General features: G+C 44.5%; 1 protein-coding gene across 1 annotated transcript in view; it reads right to left on the bottom strand.

The window, feature by feature from the left end:
* LOC131693933 (phosphatidylinositol 4-phosphate 3-kinase C2 domain-containing subunit beta) overlaps positions 1 to 18,133 on the bottom strand; it is a 45,786-nt gene extending 27,653 nt beyond the window's left edge. The window contains exons 1-5 of the mRNA XM_058982210.1: positions 18,010 to 18,133; positions 17,025 to 17,448; positions 16,142 to 16,965; positions 303 to 734; positions 50 to 241 (exon numbers count right to left, since the gene is read on the bottom strand). Coding sequence (XP_058838193.1) covers positions 50 to 241; positions 303 to 734; positions 16,142 to 16,965; positions 17,025 to 17,437 — 1,861 coding nt within the window. The 5' untranslated portion in view covers positions 17,438 to 17,448; positions 18,010 to 18,133. The remainder of the gene's footprint in view (positions 1 to 49; positions 242 to 302; positions 735 to 16,141; positions 16,966 to 17,024; positions 17,449 to 18,009) is intronic.
* Positions 18,134 to 19,142: the final 1,009 nt, after the last annotated feature.

Below are 19,142 nucleotides of genomic sequence, written 5' to 3'. Positions count from 1 at the left end.
CGAAATTGGATTATTCGAGGATCTATTTATATTACAACTGAATTCTTACTATCACAGGTGAATGGAATTGGTGGTCCATAGCCATCAATCTGACCCTTGTTGGCGCTATCGTACGAGGGAAAGCAATCCAACGACGGATGGACGAGCATCTTAATACTGGTTCCCTCCGGGTAGTGATTGTCGAATTCGGAAGCTACTACGTGGCCTACGTTGGTCTCCGGTTGATCGTAGCGATATTGTGCTGCGGATTGATAGGCAAGATTTAGAGATGAAAACTCTTGTTTCAACAACCGAAAACTCACCTCTCAACTGCTTTACCATATTATAGAACGCGATCAGCTCCTTGTCATAGCTCTTCCTGATGACCACATTCTCGTACAGCTTGGTCGGTACGGAAGGTCTCTCCACGGTTCTACACTGCATAATCTCATAGTGTCCGGGTGTGGCGATATCCTTCCCGGTACCACCACTACCAACCATCGGCTGATATGCTTCCGTATTTCGCGGTGGCAACGGTGGAGGATCGCATTCCTGATCCGGTTCACCGAAACCGTACGCACTGGAAAGGTTCCAGCCAACGGGCGGTGGAGGTCCGGATCCGATGCTGTTTGGCGAAAGAGGCGTTTTGTCCGAGCGGTTGACTGCTTCGTACACCGGATCCGAATACTGCGTCCCTCCGCTGTAGATGTAGTCGAACGGATCGTAGTCCTCGTAGTAGGTCGAGGCGGTTTCATCTGCCGTTGGTGAGGAAATGAAGAGAAAGAGAGAAAAATACAAATTAGAAACACTGTTCCTATATTTTCCAGTTTGAGTTGAACGGTAAGCAAAGTTCTAAGAAGAAACGAACTCAAGGTTAACACATACTGGAAAATATATTCGAATATGGTGTCGTCTTACATACTACTTACTGCTGCCCGAATATGCTCAAAGCATCGTCAGTGAACTCTAGCTACAAGCCTGCCTAGTGCTTGAAGTGGTTGGACAAGCAAAGGGTGAACGAAAAATAAACAACGCTTCGGGTTTGGGTTTTCAAGGCACTGTTTGGTTGGTCTTTATTCGTTTCTACTTTTTTAGTTTATCAGTAATATTACAGAAATTAAATAAAAACTATCTACTCTATCTAAGCTCCTCTAGCTAGATCAATAGTGAACAGTTCCAATTGAGCACTGGTATGACGAGATACAAACCACGGGCTTCCTTATGCGAAATAATGATAAGAGCTGATCAAACTGATAGCGATAGCGATTCGAGAAATTCGTCATCATAATTCTACTATCTGGTATCAGAGTAGCTATTTAGGGCTCTTCAATTGCTTCTCTGAAAGCCTCAGATCCATAACATTAAACCTGATAGCAATAAACTCATTGCTGATCTTGTCTCGTTTATAAATTTAGGAAGTGCGCAGGAATGAGATTTGAAACTTTTGTTCTACTGAACGAAATCACACATTTTTGTACTATTCAGTCGAAAAAATTATCACCAATTTCAGATTACATACATAAACGATGAAAAAAAACAGATTTTCAGATAATCTTTTTGGCCTAAGTCGGAGGGAACCATCAATATGTAGAACCAATTGAGAACCAAAATTTGTAAGCTTAGGTCCATTGGATATTTGTCTGTACCATCATTTGCTAGTAGCTGTTTGAAGGCGACTGAGCTTCTACTACAGGACTTAAAATCAAGATCGCTATACTGAGAAGATCGCCTTTTCGAGCGAGGACAACTGCAGTCACTGCCACTCCCAGACTTAACCAATCCATGTTTTTGTATTAGATGATTTTATTAGAAAAATCACCTTGCAATGCCAAGATTTCTTGTATGATATTCAACATAGCTGTAGTATATTGTTTGTTTTGTTGCGGATTTAACTGGCTTTAAGTCTTATTCTTATTCCGGTGTTTTTGCCCATTGCTCCTTTTGACTTCGTAGTTTCTGAATTCTCTTACTGGTTTGTTTCGTGTGTCGTGGTTCTTCATAGGCAATTGCGGTGCCGCTAGAAACCTCCCAAGCACTCGCTCTGAGCATGGTCGAGGGTCCGGAGCTGGAAGAAAAGTGGTTAGGGGTAAGGGAGCAGCACTGGGTTGCGTTGAAATTGCTCTGAATACGGTTTCAGATTTGCTAGATGGCTTCGAAACGGGCAGCGTTCTTTAGGAACGAGATGAGTATTACCTCTGTTGCTGGAATTAGACAGCGTGTTCTTGATAGAAGTGAATAGATCGTGGGATCGCCGGAGGCATTCCATGTCTTTTTTTTTACAATGGAGAAGACCTTTACGTCCTAGCCCAGTACACGTGTTATTGGTAGGTGTCCAAGATATGCTAGGTATCAGCCGGTGGGTCCACCTACCTTTCGAGGATTTGTCCCACTCACGCTGCCATCTGGCGACCGAGGTCACCCTGGTGCGCTCGCGGGCTCCCCTATTTCCACGTAGCTCGAAGCACTCCTCATCTTCCCGAATGACCAGCCCGACTGGCATCATGCTCGCTATCACGCAGGATGCATCGTGTGATACCGTGCGGTAGGCAGATATCACTCTGAGGTACATCACGCGGTAGGTGCTCTCCAGTTTGTGTAGGTAACTGATTACCCTCAGTGCTCTTAACCATGACGGGCCGCCGTACCTGAGGATAGATACGGCAACGCCTCCCAGTAACCTACGTCTACTGGCGCACACCTTTGAGTTGTTGGACATCATCCTCGATAGAGCCGCAACAGCAGTCGACGCTCTTTTGCATGCATAGTCGACGTGCCTGTCGAAGGTCAGCTTGTCGTCTATAATGACTCCGAGAGATTTCAGACTTCACTGTGAGGTGATCACGACTTCTCCCACATGGATAATTGCATGTTGTGCCGACTTGCTGTTGTTGACGATAACTACCTCCGTCTTATGCTGAGCGAGCTCCAGGCCTCTTGCGCTCTTCCATTCCTCCACCGTGTTGATCGCGTGTTCTGCGGTTAGTTCTACCTCAGGGATTGACTCCCCGTAGACCTCCAAGGTTCCGATCTTGACCCCAGGAGGGAACTTCAGTCTCAGAACCCCGTCATACATGAGGTTCCATAGCACTGAACCTAGGATCGAGCCATGCGGGACTCCGGCGGTAATCGGAACCCTTTTCTGACCGGCATCGGTCTCTTATAGCAGTACGCGGTTCTGGAAGTAACTTTCCAGGATCCGGTACAGACCCACCGGTAGGCTACACCGGTGTAACGAGAGCGCAATGGCATCCCAGCTTGCGCTGTTGAATGCGTTCTTCACGTCAAGTGTCACTAACGCACAGTATCGAATGCCTCGCCTTTTTCGTTGGATCGCTATCTCAGCAGTATTTATCACTGAGTTGAGAGCGTCCACTGTGAACACCAGCGCATCCCTGCTTAGACTGTCGGTGTTGGCCTCCAGTCCCAGGGCCGCGGTGAAAGCTTCGCTGTCGAAGTGATTGGACTTCCACCCGCGTACCTGACAGGGATCTCCCGCCCTCGGATGCTGCACACCATAGTTGATCCTGAAGCGGCTTGCTAAGTGATCGCTATGGGTGTAGCCTTCGTCTACCCTCCATTCCATGCCTGGAACCAAACTCGGGCTTACGTCAATCCACGCCTCCACCCCGTTTCTACGGAATGTACTAGCGGAGTCATTATTAGCTAGCACAGTATCGAGTTTCGCAAGCGCCTCCATTAGCGCTTGACCCCTGCTATTTGTACAGCGGCTGCCCCACTCCACTGCCCAAGCGTTAAAGTCTCCCGCTATGACTACCGGTTTCCGGTCCACTAGGTCTGACGAGAGCCTGTCGATCATCTGGTTGTACTGTTCTATGGGCCACCTTGGTGGAGCGTAGCAGCTGCAATGGAACACACCATTGATCTTGGCAATCGCAACACCCTCGGCGGAGGAGTGTATTATCTCTTGAACCGGGAACCGTCCCGTTGTACAGATTGCCACCATTCCAGACCCGTCCGACATCCAATTGCCGTTGCCGGCAGGGATGTTGTACGGGTCTGATAGGAGGGCGACATCTGTCCTCGACTCCGAGACCGACTGCCACAGCAGCTGTTGGGCTGCTGCACAATGGTTAAGGTTTAGCTGTGTGACGTTCACGGCTTCTTCTTATTTAGCTCACCGAAGGGACACGAAGGTCCGCCCATAGCATGTTTATGGGCTTGCTTCTTAGCGGTGCAGATAAGGCACTTGTGCGCCTTAGTGCAACCTCGCTCCTTATGTCCCTCCTCGCCGCAGCGACGACATAGTTTGCTCCTGTCTATGCCCTTGCACTCGTAGGATTTGTGGCCGGACTCAAGGCACCGATAGCACCTATCCACTGAAGGTGGCTGGGGTATGCTAATTGGGCATACCGACCAGCCGACCTTCAGCTTACCTTTCTCGGTTACCTTTTTGGCATCCGCCTTCAGTAGCCTGAGGTAGGCTACTTGGGTGCCAGAGGGTCCCCCTTTAAAACGCACAGAGGCCCGCTCGATTGTTACGTCGCATTGCTCCTTGACGGCTGCGACGACATCTTCTGCGGTCGTGAACTCGTCCAGGCATTCCATGTCTCAGCAATTTGATAGGATGTGTTCTATCATGAGCCAACATTTGCAGCTGTCGCATATGGGTTCCTTAACTTTAGTGGGTCGTCCGTTTGTGGCCCCCACGAAGGCACGAGAGGATCGTTTGTTCCTTCCTGTTGACGCGGTCGTTCCAGGCAGCTAATAAGCTCCTCATTTCGTTTAGTGAAGTTACCTACCGATGGTGTCTCGACCGGTTTCCACTGATATCGCTGCGCCTTGATGATGAACGAGTCGCGGAGATTCTCTATGACCCCTAACGTGCAGGTGTTTTGGCTTGCCGCACTCGATGATCTTAAGAACGAACAACGCTTCGGAGAAGATAACCGTCGGTTTGTCCCCTGGGCCCCAGTACATGGCGACTGCAATGGCTACTGCCTCAGTCGAGAACACTAAGCAGAGGGGAAACCAAACCCGACTCCCGAGAACAATCGAACATCAAAATTACAACAAGTAGAAATCATATTTTGATAATAGCATCAAATTGAAATCTTATTTTGCTATCAGTTTTAGATTTTTTAAATATCACATCAAATTTTGAACTCGTTTTGCTATCCTAGTTTCTTAGAAGAATTTTCTATGTTTATATTTTTTTGGTGAAACATCAAAGTGAATACATATTTTCAATTTACTCTCACTGATAGCAGAATTAGTTTTCTATTTGATGTCATAGGATAATTTTGCTGCTCTCCATTTTGATCTTTTAACCGTTAAAACGACCAAAACGACAATCAATAATAATCATTTGCCGAACATCACAACATCAAGTTTAGTTTTCAATTTGTTGTCAGACTCTGCTCGGGCTCCTACTCCCTCATCCAGGTTTGAACCGTCTTCGTGTGATTAAAGTACCAACTGATAGAATTTAGCGAGGATGCTGTTTGGGAGGATTCCCGACATTCACGAGCTTGGCCGCGAGGGTCAGGTGGTGGAGACGTGTGATGGCAGGGAGAGGCCGATCACCGAACGTCGAGAAAAGAAATTCGACCGTGAAAAGCAAGCGGCATTCGGATACAGGTTCTCTTCAGTAATCCAATTGCTCTAACTACGGCAACCGCCCCGCGGCGCGGAAAAATCCTAGCTTCCCCGCATGACGCTCCTTCTGGGACGTTGAGTAGAAGTTCTGCCGCCAGACAGAATGTCTCGAGCTAGTTTGATGACCAGATCAGTCCAGTTTCGGTTTGACAGCTTCTATTTTCTATTGGTGGCAGCAGGGAGAGGAGGACAGAAATTCAGAAGCTTAACGCCCCCACCCCCCCCCCCACCCCCCCCCGGATCTGCTGCGAGTTAAGGCAGTTGAGTCTTGCTAGGATATGGTGGGGCAAGGTAATGTTGGGCTCTGCTAAACCTCTAGAAAAAGCCATATAAATCCGAAAGCAGCTCCGTCGAAGCGAGTCGGTGCCGCTTCCGCTAAGGTTAACTGGAGTGCCAACCGGCACATTAGGATCGATACCAGTAAGACCCCAATTACGGCATACTGGTGGCAGAACACGGATGTGAATAAGAATTTCATTGAAATTTATCCACGGACCGACAGCCATGTCATTCCACTACCCTAGTAAGGGTAGGTGACACTTCCCCGAAACGGCGAATGGGCTAATGGTCCCAATAAAACTTTGGTCTCCAAGTACGTTCGAAACCCGGCACCTTAGCCGGTGGAAGTAGTCTCAGTTAAAGGCTCCTGACTAGCGCCGATCCGGCTCTGAACACGATCACCCATGAAGGACCGCGTCAGCCCTTGCAGGCGACCTCACTGCTCGAAAAGGTAACCATGGGATCATGTGATGTGACTACTTATTACGGGCGTAGATAGCGGCTTGGAGGAAGACAAAAAAAACAAAAATAAGAAAAATTCTAACGGAGCATCTGTGTTGACCCCGTTCGCCAAAGGTGGGTTAGCTAGATCGCCGACCCAGCATAACGAACAAGTGCAAACGCAACAGCAGCAAGAGCAGCCCAGAGAGGCCGAGCGGCAAGCGGCGACAAACCAACTGGACGCCAAGGATAGCTAGGATTTCAAGTGCGCACGCCGAAACCAAGCATTGCCCAAGAAGACCAGCAGTCTGGGTTACCTAAAATGACAAAGTTGAGGCAAAAAATCGAAGAACTCTACGAATTCGTGAAAAGCAAGGACAACGTGCACGGACAGACCAGGAATCTAGTGATTAGCATCAAATTCGCCGTAGCGGCAGCCGAATTCGAACAGATGGCATTACTAGAGCGAACTGAAAACGCCAAAAAGACGCTGAAGATCACAGAGATAGCTGAAGCATATGAGACGCCGAAGGGTGACCGGTATTCTCGTTCTGTGAATAGAATAAGGGAAACGCCAGGAGAGAAGAAAGAACCGAAGAAGCCCAAGAAGGTCGGTGAATTCCAGAGAAACAGCCGACAATCGCAGAGTGAATGGCGAACCGTAGAAACCGCAAAAAAGAGAAGGAAAAAACAGAAAGGAAATGAGAAAAAGAAGAAAAAAGAAAGAAGACCTTCGGCCACGCCAGCAGAAACATAGGGGAGTCGCTCTAGTCGTCAAAGCAAACGAAGGCGTGACGTACGCTGCGATCCTCAAAAGGGTGATAGAGGATCCCAAGTTGAAGGAGCTGGGGGAGAACATTATAAGAACCAGGCGTACTCAGAAAGGCGAAATACTGTTCGAGCTAAAGAAAGATCCATTGATCAAGAGCTCGATCTATCGGGAACTCGTGGCAGAAGCGATCGAAGGAGAAGTGATTGTGAGAGCTTTAGTTCAGGAAGCCATAGTCGAGTGCAGGAATCTGGACGAGATCACAACGGAAGACGAAGTGAGAAGTGCGCTAATAGAGCAATGCAACCTGGAGAAAGACCGGATATCAATCAGGTTGAGGAAGGCGTACAGTGGCACACAGACAGCAGTGATACACTTATCGTCAACCGCAGCTAACAAGCTTATGTCGACCGGTGCCTGGGTTTCAGCCATCAGGCAAGAAACTGTAGAGGCCCAGATAGATCTGATCTGTGCAGAAAATGTGGGGAGAAGGGACACATTGCTAGAGACTGCACGAAGCAACCGAAGTGCTTGCTCTGCACAAATGAGGGTGGTAAAGACCACGTGACGGGAGGCTTCTTATGCCCAAAGTACAAAAAGACGAAGGTAGCCCAATGATGATGGAGATAACCAAGCTTAATCTCAATCATTGTGACATTGCACAGCAACTGTTGTGGCAGTCAACAACAGAAACGAAGTGCGATGTTGCAATTATTGCAGAGCCGTATCGTGTCCCGATAACGGTAACTGGGTGGTGGATAGTGCAGGGATGGCGGCAATCCATGTGATGGGCAGTTTCCCTGTTCAATAGCACACACGAGGGTTTCGTGATCGCAGGATCAACAGCGTATTCGTGTAGCTGTTATGCTCCTCCACGGTGGACACCAGAGCAGTACAACAGGATGTTGGACGCCTTGACCGACTCGTTAGTCGGGCGAACGCCAGTTGTTATAGAAGGAGATTTTAACGCTTGGACCGTAGAGTAGGGTAGCAGGCTGACCAACGCAAGCGGTTACAGCCTATTAGAAGTACTGGCAAAGCTGGACGTAAAGCTGTGCAACGAAGGCTCCGCTAGCACATTCCGTAAAGACGACCGCGAATCTATCATCGACGTAACATTCTGCAGCGCGTCCCTGATGGATAACATGAATTGACGAGTTAGTTAGCAGTACACAAATAGTGACCACCAAGCGATCCATTACATCATTGGTCGGCGAAATTGTACGGTAACGCTAAGAGTGAGGACTAGTGAGCGGAAGTAGAAAATAAAGGACTTCGACAAGGACCTTTTTGTGGAAGCACTTCGTGTTAACAGCGTCACTCCAATTCCGAGTGCCGATGAGCTATCGGAAACAGTAGCTAGGGCATGCGATGTAACAATGCCGAGGAAAATGGAGCCGAGAAGCTACCGGCGTCCGGCGTACTGGTGGAACGCACAGCTAAGCATCCTCCGGGCTGCCTGCCCAAAAGCCAGAAGACGCATCCAGAGTGTAGACCAGGGCCGCTTTTAAACGCGAGATAGTGCTAAGCAAGTCCACCTGCTACAAGAAGCTGTTATGGCCAGGATCAAGGGTCCAATGACGCCAGTCGAAATGTGCGCCGACAAGCTGAAAATTATCGTGGAAGGCCTTTTCCTGAAGCACGACCCAACCGCATGGCAGCCTACACAGTACGTTGATGCAGACGGTGGAATTGCAGGTGACAATCAAGTTTCCAACGACGAGCTCCTTATAGTGGCAAAAGCGCTGAAAGCGAAGAAAGCTCCCGGACCGGATGGTATCCTCAACATGGTACTGAAGACTGCGATCCTGGCGTTTCCGGACATGTTCAGGATAGTCCTACAGATATGCCTGGACAATGGCTACTTCCCGGATAGATGGAAGATCCAGAAGTTGGTGTTGCTCCCAAAACCAGGGAAACCACCAGGATATCCAGCATCGTATCAGCCTATATGCCTGCTGGATACTCTCGGTAAGCTCCTGGGACGGGTCATCCTCAACAGGCTGACTACCTACGCTGAAAGTGAGAACGGACTATCGCAGAGGCAGTTCAGGTTCCGTCATCCGCACAGTCATCGCGAACGCGGAGAAAGCATTGAAGCAAAAGAGAAGGGGTAATCGCTACTGGTAACGATAGACGTGAAGAACACGTTCAATAGTGCTAGCTGGGGGCGATCGCCGTAGCGCTACACAGAATGCGGGTTCCGGACTATCTGTGCAAGGTGCTGAAAAGTTACTTCCAGAACCGAGTACTAGTCTACGAAACGAACATGGGAGAGAAGTCGATTAGAATCACGGCGGGAGTACCTCCGAGCTCCATACTCGGCCCAACCCTCTGGACTATACTGTACAATGGAGTGTAAACACTCGAACTGCCCAGGGGAGTGGAGATCGTCGGCTTTGCAGATGATGTCCTAATGATAACGGGCGAGACCCTCGAGGAGGCGGAGATGTTGAGGACGGAGACAATAGGCATCGTGAACACCTGCAAGTTGCAGCTGGCTCCTCATAAGACCGAGGTAGTGCTGGTCAGCAACCGTAAAAAAAATCCAGCGTGTCGAGATCAGCGTCGGGGGACAATCCATCCAATCGAAGCATGCGCCGAAGCACCTGGGTGTGATGGTCGACGATCGATTAATTCACAACAAATATACCGACTATGTATGTGAGAAGGCTGCGAGGACAACTGACGGCCAGTACCGCTGTCGAATGACGTTGGTGAGCACTTATTGGCCAAGATGGAGCTGCTCGATGTGCATCGTCCTGATTAGCATCCTCGTGATAGGATCCTTATCGGGCAATATGATTGGATGCTTTGATGCATATGGTAACATATGGAGTGGATACGTCGACCTCCGACTAGGAGCAAGCCATCTTCGATGAATGACCGAAGATTCCCGATTCGCAAGTAATTATTATCGGATTGAAGGTGCTCTACTTTGTCTACCAACTGAACGTACTTGGAAATCTTGAAGCACCTCCGTCGAGCGCTGCAATTCTCGGATGGTTAATTGGAGTGAAAATACGATCGAGTGAATGCTTCTTCTGGCAGTTGTTGACGAACCTCAAAACATCGTTGTACTTGCGAAATTGCTGAATTTAGTTACAAACGGAGAGTTATACCTTCACAGCTGGCATAGTGATGACCATTTTCATCTATGGAAGCAGCTGATCAGGAACTTCTGGATCGAAGTTCGTTGTTGAATAATTGTTCCGGTAGCTGACTTCGCGATGCCACGTCAGCTGGATTGCTTCCCGAGCGAACGTAGCACATCTTGTAACTTCCGCTGGATCTATGGATCTCTGCTATTCAAGTTTTGCACAAAAACTTGTAGACGCTAGGAGGGCTTCTTCAGTCAGGCCAGTGATTGTTCCAACATTCTCCATTGTTGTTAAAATTGTTCGTCCAGGATATCATCCCATCGTGCATTGGTCTTCCATAGCTGCTGCCTCAGAATCTTAGCGACAAAGATCACCGGCGAGAACAATCCCAGTGGATCGAAAAACCGTTGTTTGGTCGCTGGCCGAGACAGTGTTGACAATCGTTGGTGTTGATGAGCGATGAGAAGCTGATCGTTGCTCGGATCTCATAAGAAGCCAAACACTTTTATTGCTTCCTCTGGTACCATATTCCTGCTGCTTTTTACGATTGTATGTCGTTTCCCGGAATACCATTTCCCGGAAAACCATTTCCCGGAATGTACTATTTCCCGGAATATCCCATTTCCCGGAATGTACCATTTCTGGGAATACTATTTCCCGGAATGTACCAATTCCCGGAATACCATTTCCCGGAACGTACTTTTTCTCGGCAATTTGTTATACTATTGAAATCTGAAGTACTTTGAGAACATTTGCATTTAGAACTATGTGGCTACTCAAATATTTGTTTGGTTCCCTTCACAGCTTGTCTTTGCTCGCTGATCATGTTAATGAATTTAAGAAAACTAATTCTCATGCATATGTAGTTTTATTTGAAATCATTATCAATCAATCGAAGGTCCATAAAATAACTTATGCTAAAAGAAGGCGATATCAAAGAAAGTCGTAATTTAATTTAAAATGAATAGCATTTCAAAAATATATTACGAAAATTTTAAAGAAGGCAAATCCATTTCATTCTATTTATTGTATTGGAATCAATAAAATTCTAAAATTATTTCCATTGATTTGCTATTGTTCCAAAGTAGGTTAATTCACGGGAGCACGTCGTTTGGCATAAGTTCGTTTGGCATAAGTTCATTTGGCATAAGTTCATTTGGCATAATGTTCATTTGGCATAACCGTAGGTGACACATACGGTCGTTTGGCATAATGTTCATTTGGCATAATGGTCATTTGGCATAATGTTCATTTGGCATAATGGTCGTTTGGCATAATTTGAAATATACATTGAAATCTCTGTTATATTAGGCGTTGACGATGCCTAATGTGGCTACGCCACATCGCTTTAAGCGTGGTGCTGTCCGACATCGCTCCGCTCCGTCGGACTTAAACTAGCTGATAGCCCCTATGTTTAAGTAATCCGGGCAAACGAGTGGATCACAGATTCGCTTGCAAGGGGCTGCCGTTCCGACGGGGGTATACAGATTCAAATAACTGCTCATGTTTGAAAGAAGGAGTCAACTCCTAAGTTTAAGTAATCCGGGCAAACGAGTAGATCACAGATTCGCTTGCAAGGGGCTGCCGTGCCGACGGGGGTATACAGATTCAAAGAACTGCAATATATATATATATATATATATATATATATATATATATATATATATATATATATATATATATATATATATATATATATATATATATATATATATATATATATATATATATATATATATATATATATATATATATATATATATATATATATATATATATATATATATATATATATATATATATATATAATATATATATATATATATATATATATATATATATATAGTATATATATATATATTATATATATATATATATATATATATATATATATATATATATATATATATATAATATATATATATATATATATATATATATATATATATATATATATATATATATATATATATATATATATAATATATATATATATATATATATATATATATATATATATATATATATATATTATATATATACTATATATATATATATATATATATATATATATATATATATATATATATATATATATATATATATATATATATATATATATATATATATATATATATATATATATATATATATATCTTTGAATCTGTATACCCCCGTCGGAACGGCAGCCCCTTGCAAGCAAATCTGTGATCCACTCGTTTGCCCGGATTACTTAAACATAGGGGCTATCAGCTAGTTTAAGTCCGACGGAGCGGAGCGATGTCGGACAGCACCACGTTTAAAGCGATGTTGCGTAGCCACATTAGGCATCGTCAACGCCTAATATAATGGAGATTTTAATGTATATTTCAAATTATGCCAAACGACCATTATGCCAAATGACCATTATGCCAAACGACCATTATGCCAAATGAGCATTATGCCAAATGACCATTATGCCAAATGAACATTATGCCAAACGACCGTATGTGTCACCTACGGTTATGCCAAATGAACATTATGCCAAATGAACTTATGCCAAATGAATTTATGCCAAACGAACTTATGCCAAACGACGTGCTCCCCTAATTCACATAGAAATTTTTAATACGAAGTGAAATTTAAAATAACCGAAGGCGTTTTCAATGCACTGGTACTGTAAACAAATATTAGTGAGAATAAAAAGTCCAAGAGTATTTTCAGAGAAACTACGGAAAATGGTTTTCCGGGAAATGATATCCCGGAATATGGTACATTCCGGGAAATAGTTTTCCGGGAAATGGTATTCCGAGGAATGGTATTCCGGGAAATGACGCATAACCGCTTTTTACACTCCTCTATTGGAATCCACTGCATAAATTCATCCAGGTTGGAGAACCATTTGTGCACGGGAAAACAACCTCAGGCGAGCATCTCTTTTGATTCGCGATGGCATTCGATAGTTTCCTCAACGGTATCCGCACCAGATAACACGTTGTCGATGTGACGATAAAAGCAGCAATAGGAATCGGTTGGAATGATATGGAACGGATGCTGTACCGTACAGCTCTAAAACACGTAACGGCTGAGTTGGCCGCCTTCACTGACCGCGTTAAAGCCGTGATTAGCATCCTGGGAGAAGCTAAATGAAGATGCTTTCAGGCCAACCCCCCTCCGAACAAATTCGCCATTACTAGTGGGTCAGTGATGATCACTGCGTCTTTTGCCACCCGTCACTACAGTTCGGGCGTTGCTAGCCTGTTTTGCTTCCTGGATAGCATGTCCGCTTGGTTCCGGTGTTTTAAAGTTGGCAGCGTATTCGTTCCACAAATAGTGATCAAAGAGTTTTTTGGGAGGACGAATGGTACGGTGGTGCTCGGTTGAGGTATATTACTATAGGGAAAGGAATGCTACCAGCTGTGTCTCTGGTTATGGTCCAGCTGCAGTTTCCGACGATGGGTATTGAAACAAACGTGAGGTCGTTGGCCGGTGTTGGTCGACCACGTAGGAATGAGTTGTTTCAGTCGCTTAGAACGACAGCATCGTGTGTTGGGTATTCATGTCCCGCATTATAACGTGAGGGGGTAACTGATTCTCCTAGCGAAAACGATTAGTGCACTTTTCAACTGTGCGGTCATGGCCCTGACCCAGATACCAATTGTTTGGCATGAGTTTGTACCCCTGGCCGTATCTCCAACATATCGGCTGCCAAGCCAGCGTATCGGATCCAGCCCTGATTTCAGGTGGGTCTTCTGAAGTGCCAGGCAAATCGGATCGGAGTTGGCTGCCAGTTCAATGATTCCACTGTATGACTACGATTGCCAATGTCCGGCAACAAGGTATGTCTTGTAAGCCGACTGCGTAACTGGGGTTCTCGCTGCCTGATGATGGTCCGGTGTGAGAGCTGGAGGGACCATGTCGTTATTGTCGTAGGCTGACTGCCTAAAACAGTGCGGAGGCATACATCTGCTCGGGGTTAGAAAGAAATATGGTACGACTTACCCGGCGATGACGGGTCCCCGCACAAGCAGCCGCTGGAGGTCGGCAGTTGCTGGGACTTCCTGTGAGCGTTGTCTATTAGTTGCTTTGGGTTGATGTTAGTAGAGGACGTTCCTCATTGAGTTTACGATCCGGTGGGCTGCCTGAAAAAGTATTGGTAGCGAGCCTCTGGTTGCTCTTAGGGAGAAATGAGTTGTAGCTTCTTAGCAATGATTTGCTTTGTCAAGGCTCTCTCCTGGCCATTTCGTTCATTAGGTCTTTGTTCTTTATCTTTGGCACGATTAGCTCTACTTTCAGGAATTTAATTGCTAAGCTTTTTAAAATTCCTAACCCCAAGCCTCAAAATTAGTCGCAACACTATCATTGTGAATATATAGCAAATAAAAATAGCGTTACGACTGATTTTGAGGCTTGGGTTTATTAGGAGTGTTATGCTTTGCGACTTCCAGTCTCTGCCACCGTATTTGCCACCGCAGTTAAGGCACACCTCTTTGTGTGTACACCTCGTTCCATAATTGCGTGGGTCTTGAATAGTATCGTCTTTTATTCGAACAATGCCCAGAGTTTTTTTTCAGTACAAAGATTCTGGATCTTGATCTTTCGAACCTCTCCCAAAATTGTAGTAGGCTTCATGTTCGCGGTTTCAATGTCATAGATTAACCCTTGAACTTTTAAGGAAAGGATGCAGGATAACTTCTACTTTCTGTCCGTCGGTTATCTGAACGATATTAAATAAGCTGTTGAAGGTTCATTGGAAGGTTGTTTGGAGCACATATAGAGTCCCTCTGGCCTCTTTTACCGCTGAAACAGACTGGATTGCTTCCATATCCAACGCATGTTAACGCAATTTTCAGTCGGTAATTTTCCTTCAATACCCTTTTCATCATCAACATCCTGATCCGAATACTTTCAGGTTCGGCTTTCTTTCTGTCAAAAGTACTTGTGAAATGGTATAAAAGGGTAAGGTGAATCGATATCCCTAGACGTTTGCAAAACGGACAAACCTTAGACTGGAAAATAACTTACACAACAGTGGAATCAAAAACGTTGAAAGCTGCTGGAAATTGCCCAGAATAAATTCTCCAGTAACGTCAAAGGACCATTCAACGATAACAAGAGTCAACTTGGAGACTGCATGGAAACCGCTCGAAGCCTATTCAATCGCCTACTGCGATCGCTTGAAAATAAAACAAACTATAATCGTTATGCTGCCACTATACGCATTACTATCTCATGTGCTATGGGATTCCCTATACACATGGGACAATTATGCGTAGAGCGGTAGTATACAGATTTTGTGTCACAATACCAGATCCTGGACCACATGGTCAGACTTCGACATACCCGGTTACTTCAAACTTATTATCTATCTCGAGATAATCTAGCATTTCATCAAGTTGTTCCTATATGGGAAACATTGGAGTGTAACCGAAACAAAAACAAACATCAAAACGTTTTCTCACTCGCACTGATGCAAATTAGATGGGCGCGTAATTTAACGTAAACTACAACACTTTTCAAAGTCAAACCTGGAATAGAGTGACCTCATTGCCAGTGTTCTGAGCTATGGAATCACTCTCTGGAACGTATTACCTTCAATGGAAATATAAAAACATTTATTGAAATGTTCAAACTAGCGCTAGAAATTCAAAATGCAAATTGGATAACCAATTATTGATTTTGAATTTGTTTAATCTTTCCAACAATTAACTAAATAATCGCTACACATGATTCCTTGGCCGTTTCTACCCAACCAAACAGATTATCGATTCACGAACGTTCTCGAATCGCTCCGTTCACTACCATAGATCCTGTGCTTGCGCGCGACGCGTCAAAACTCTAACATATCGATAAAAGTTCCTTCAAGTGAATAAAACCTATGGTTTTCGTGAAATATAACACCTCACCAAACAACTCGACTTACACTAAACACAATTCCGTGTCTAAACCTACCACAACTTCTGAGCATACACTTTACCTTTATCGTCGCTTCCGGAGCTGCTTCGGTTTCCGCACAGCAGCGGATCAAACGCTTCCAGTACCGAAACTCGCGAACTGTCCTCGAATCCCAGATCGATCAGGTTATCCCCCAGCCGGGCCGGATCACTTTTCGGACGTAAAACCACTGCTTCACTGTTGTTCGAGATGCTCGCAGAGCTGGCCGTCGTCGTCGTACTGCTGGTGCCAGTTGAATTTCGACCGAATAGATTACCATTCGATGGTCCCGGGAGGGGTGGTGGAAAAGGTTTTTGTGGCTGTGATGCCGACCGGTTGGCAAGGGTGAGTTTGGGAACGATAGGTTTCGGGACGTATACTAATGCGGATTCGGGATTTTCAACCGGTGGCGTTTGAGTTGTAGATGTTGAGGTAGTACCGTACATTGTTGGATGAGGAGTAAACCCACCAGTTGAAGGAGGAGCGGATACTGTGACTGGTTGAGGGATAATACTGGAGGTGGGGCCGGTGATGGGTTGAACAGGAGCCTTGTAGGCTGCTGAGAATTGAGGATAGTTTACTACTGAATATTGTGGCTGAGGAATGAAACCCGGTTTGATTGATCCAGCTGGTGCTGTTCCGTATGCTGGCATGTTATACAAACGATTCAATTCGTCTGGCGTTAGCACTTTCGGTTTCGCTGTTGGTTGTGTGTATGGTACAAGCTGCATTGCTGCTGGATTGTAATTCTGTGCAACCTGTTGTTGAAGGTACGGTGAACTATATCCGCCGAAGGAAGACGCCGACGACATGCTTAAACTACGCTGAGTCTTATACCCTTGCTCAAAATTATTGTGCGCATTCAAACTGAAAATAAAAATTCCACTAAGTCGTCAAGTCCTATTTCAAAATAATGAATACCATACCGGTGCATTTGATCGACAAGCTCCTTCAGATTATTGTGCGCTTCGTCCTGAGAATTAGGCGGTGGCGGAGGTGCATTGAACGAAATAAGATCCGCCTCATCTTTTCCACTAGATCCCTGAGAGCCTGCAGCAGGTGTCCGCAGTTCAACGTTTTTACGCTGCGGTGCACTCACCGTAGAAGCTGAAGTATTTTTACCTACAGACGTCACTACTTGATGGAGTTGGGCTTTTCGTTGAATGTAGTTTTTATACTCTTCGAGGGTTCTTGTTTCAGAAAGAGCCGACCGTTCTGGCTGGGAGTAGCGCTGCTTGCGAATTTTATCCAATTCTAATGTTTCTAAGCTGAGCGCTTTGGCCTTTTCGAGATCAGCCAGAAACTGTTGTTCCAGGTCAGTCTCATTTCGGTTAGCCATGGTTAAATATGCTGAAATATGTAAGCAATCGGTTAAAAAATACAACTGCTTCAGCTCGCAAACAATATCATCAATGACGTCAGACAGCTTTCAACCTGTCAAATCCGCATCCGACTGCTTATTTTGGAATTATTTACTTGTTACTAAAAATAAACTCGCTGGAATTAGGTTGAAATTGAATTCAATCTGCGCGCTGTTTGACTCTGCCCGTTAATCATATCTGCCGGTTATCCGGCACGACTTTCAACCTTCTTTTCATACGCAAAACAATAAATTGCCACCTTCGCTTCTTCTGTTGTTTCGTCCAGCTTACCGGCTGGGTACTTCTTAAATGTGTTCTACAGAGCTACTTGAGCATCTTCTCCATCATCGTCGCATCGTTTTCAGTATAAGGCACAGGGCGGAACACCAACACACGTAATCATTCGAAGCACGGGCGGTACAGAAAAAAAACTTCCACATTGCACTCCAACCAACGTAGTAAGCTGCACGTATTTTGATGATTGCAATCGAATTTGCAGCTGCAAACTACTCTTCCGTATAACTATTATATATAAATTGTAGAAAATTACCTAAAACAGTAGATTTTGGTCGTTTTCTACGATAATTTTGTGTATTTTGCGACGAAAAACTGCATTTTACAATGCACTTGAAAAACTTGCCACTTATCTTTTGACAGATTGCCTTGGTTTGCTTCAAGCTACACACTACTGGAAAAGTATGCTGAATTTTTCTTTTTTACTCTACACGGAAAATAATTTTTTTGTAACATTGAAATTAAATAAAATTATTAAAATAAATTATCGGAAAATACGAGTATCTCAGCTAATTTTTAGAAAATGATACGATGTGTTCGTTTGAACTCTCATAGTGGCGCTAATTAAGCTTTTGAGTAGAAACTTCAGTACGGCTCATGTCCGTAGGTGAATGAACTATCGAGGTTAAAGCCCGAAGAAACTATACAATACTTAGGGGAACGACCTAGGGGCAGATCACTCTAGGAATGTATAACAAATTTGCATCAAATTAGGAAAAATGCATTTAATTTCCATTTTTTTATCAACTTTGCACTCCCTCGCACAAAAGTTTGTTCAACAATCGTCCTACGCTGATCCACTTTGTTCGACGTTGTGTTGAATATAGGGCTAGTTTTTTGTAGGGTTTTGACGTCTTACACGCAACGCAAAATACATTGCACGCAGCGCAAAATACGTTTTGAATTTCTATTTTGATGAAAAGAAATGCATTTAATTTCGCTGATTTTTCAAAATGCATCACAAGTGATCTGCCCCTAGGGAACGGCACTCCGTGATTTGTTAATGAAATGATGTTATTATTTATAATTCTAAAGTGATTGATAAAGATTGGCATTGGTTAGTTAGAAATGCATTCGCATTTTCAACATTGCTGGAGAACCCAAGTAACCATAAGCACTAATTTAAAACTCTAGATTGACTATAAGTTAGCATTTACTTGCTAACTAACCGTATACAAGTAATTTTAATGCTTCTAAAATGTGAAGCACTATATCGACAAACAGAACATAGACATCGTGCTAAAGAGCATTTGAAGATAAATGCTATGTAACTTTTATGGAAAACTCTAATTGCTAATATAGAAGCTTCTTATACTGCTTTGAGGCATCGAACAATAACAAATATACCTGTACGTTCCAATAATCACCTAAATTCCTATGCCTTCATGT

The sequence above is a fragment of the Topomyia yanbarensis genome, chromosome 3 (genome assembly GCF_030247195.1).
Source record: "Topomyia yanbarensis strain Yona2022 chromosome 3, ASM3024719v1, whole genome shotgun sequence".
In the NCBI taxonomy this organism is placed as follows: domain Eukaryota; kingdom Metazoa; phylum Arthropoda; class Insecta; order Diptera; family Culicidae; genus Topomyia; species Topomyia yanbarensis.
Note: the sequence above shows the minus strand (reverse complement) of the source record. Positions and strands in the feature narration are given on the sequence as shown.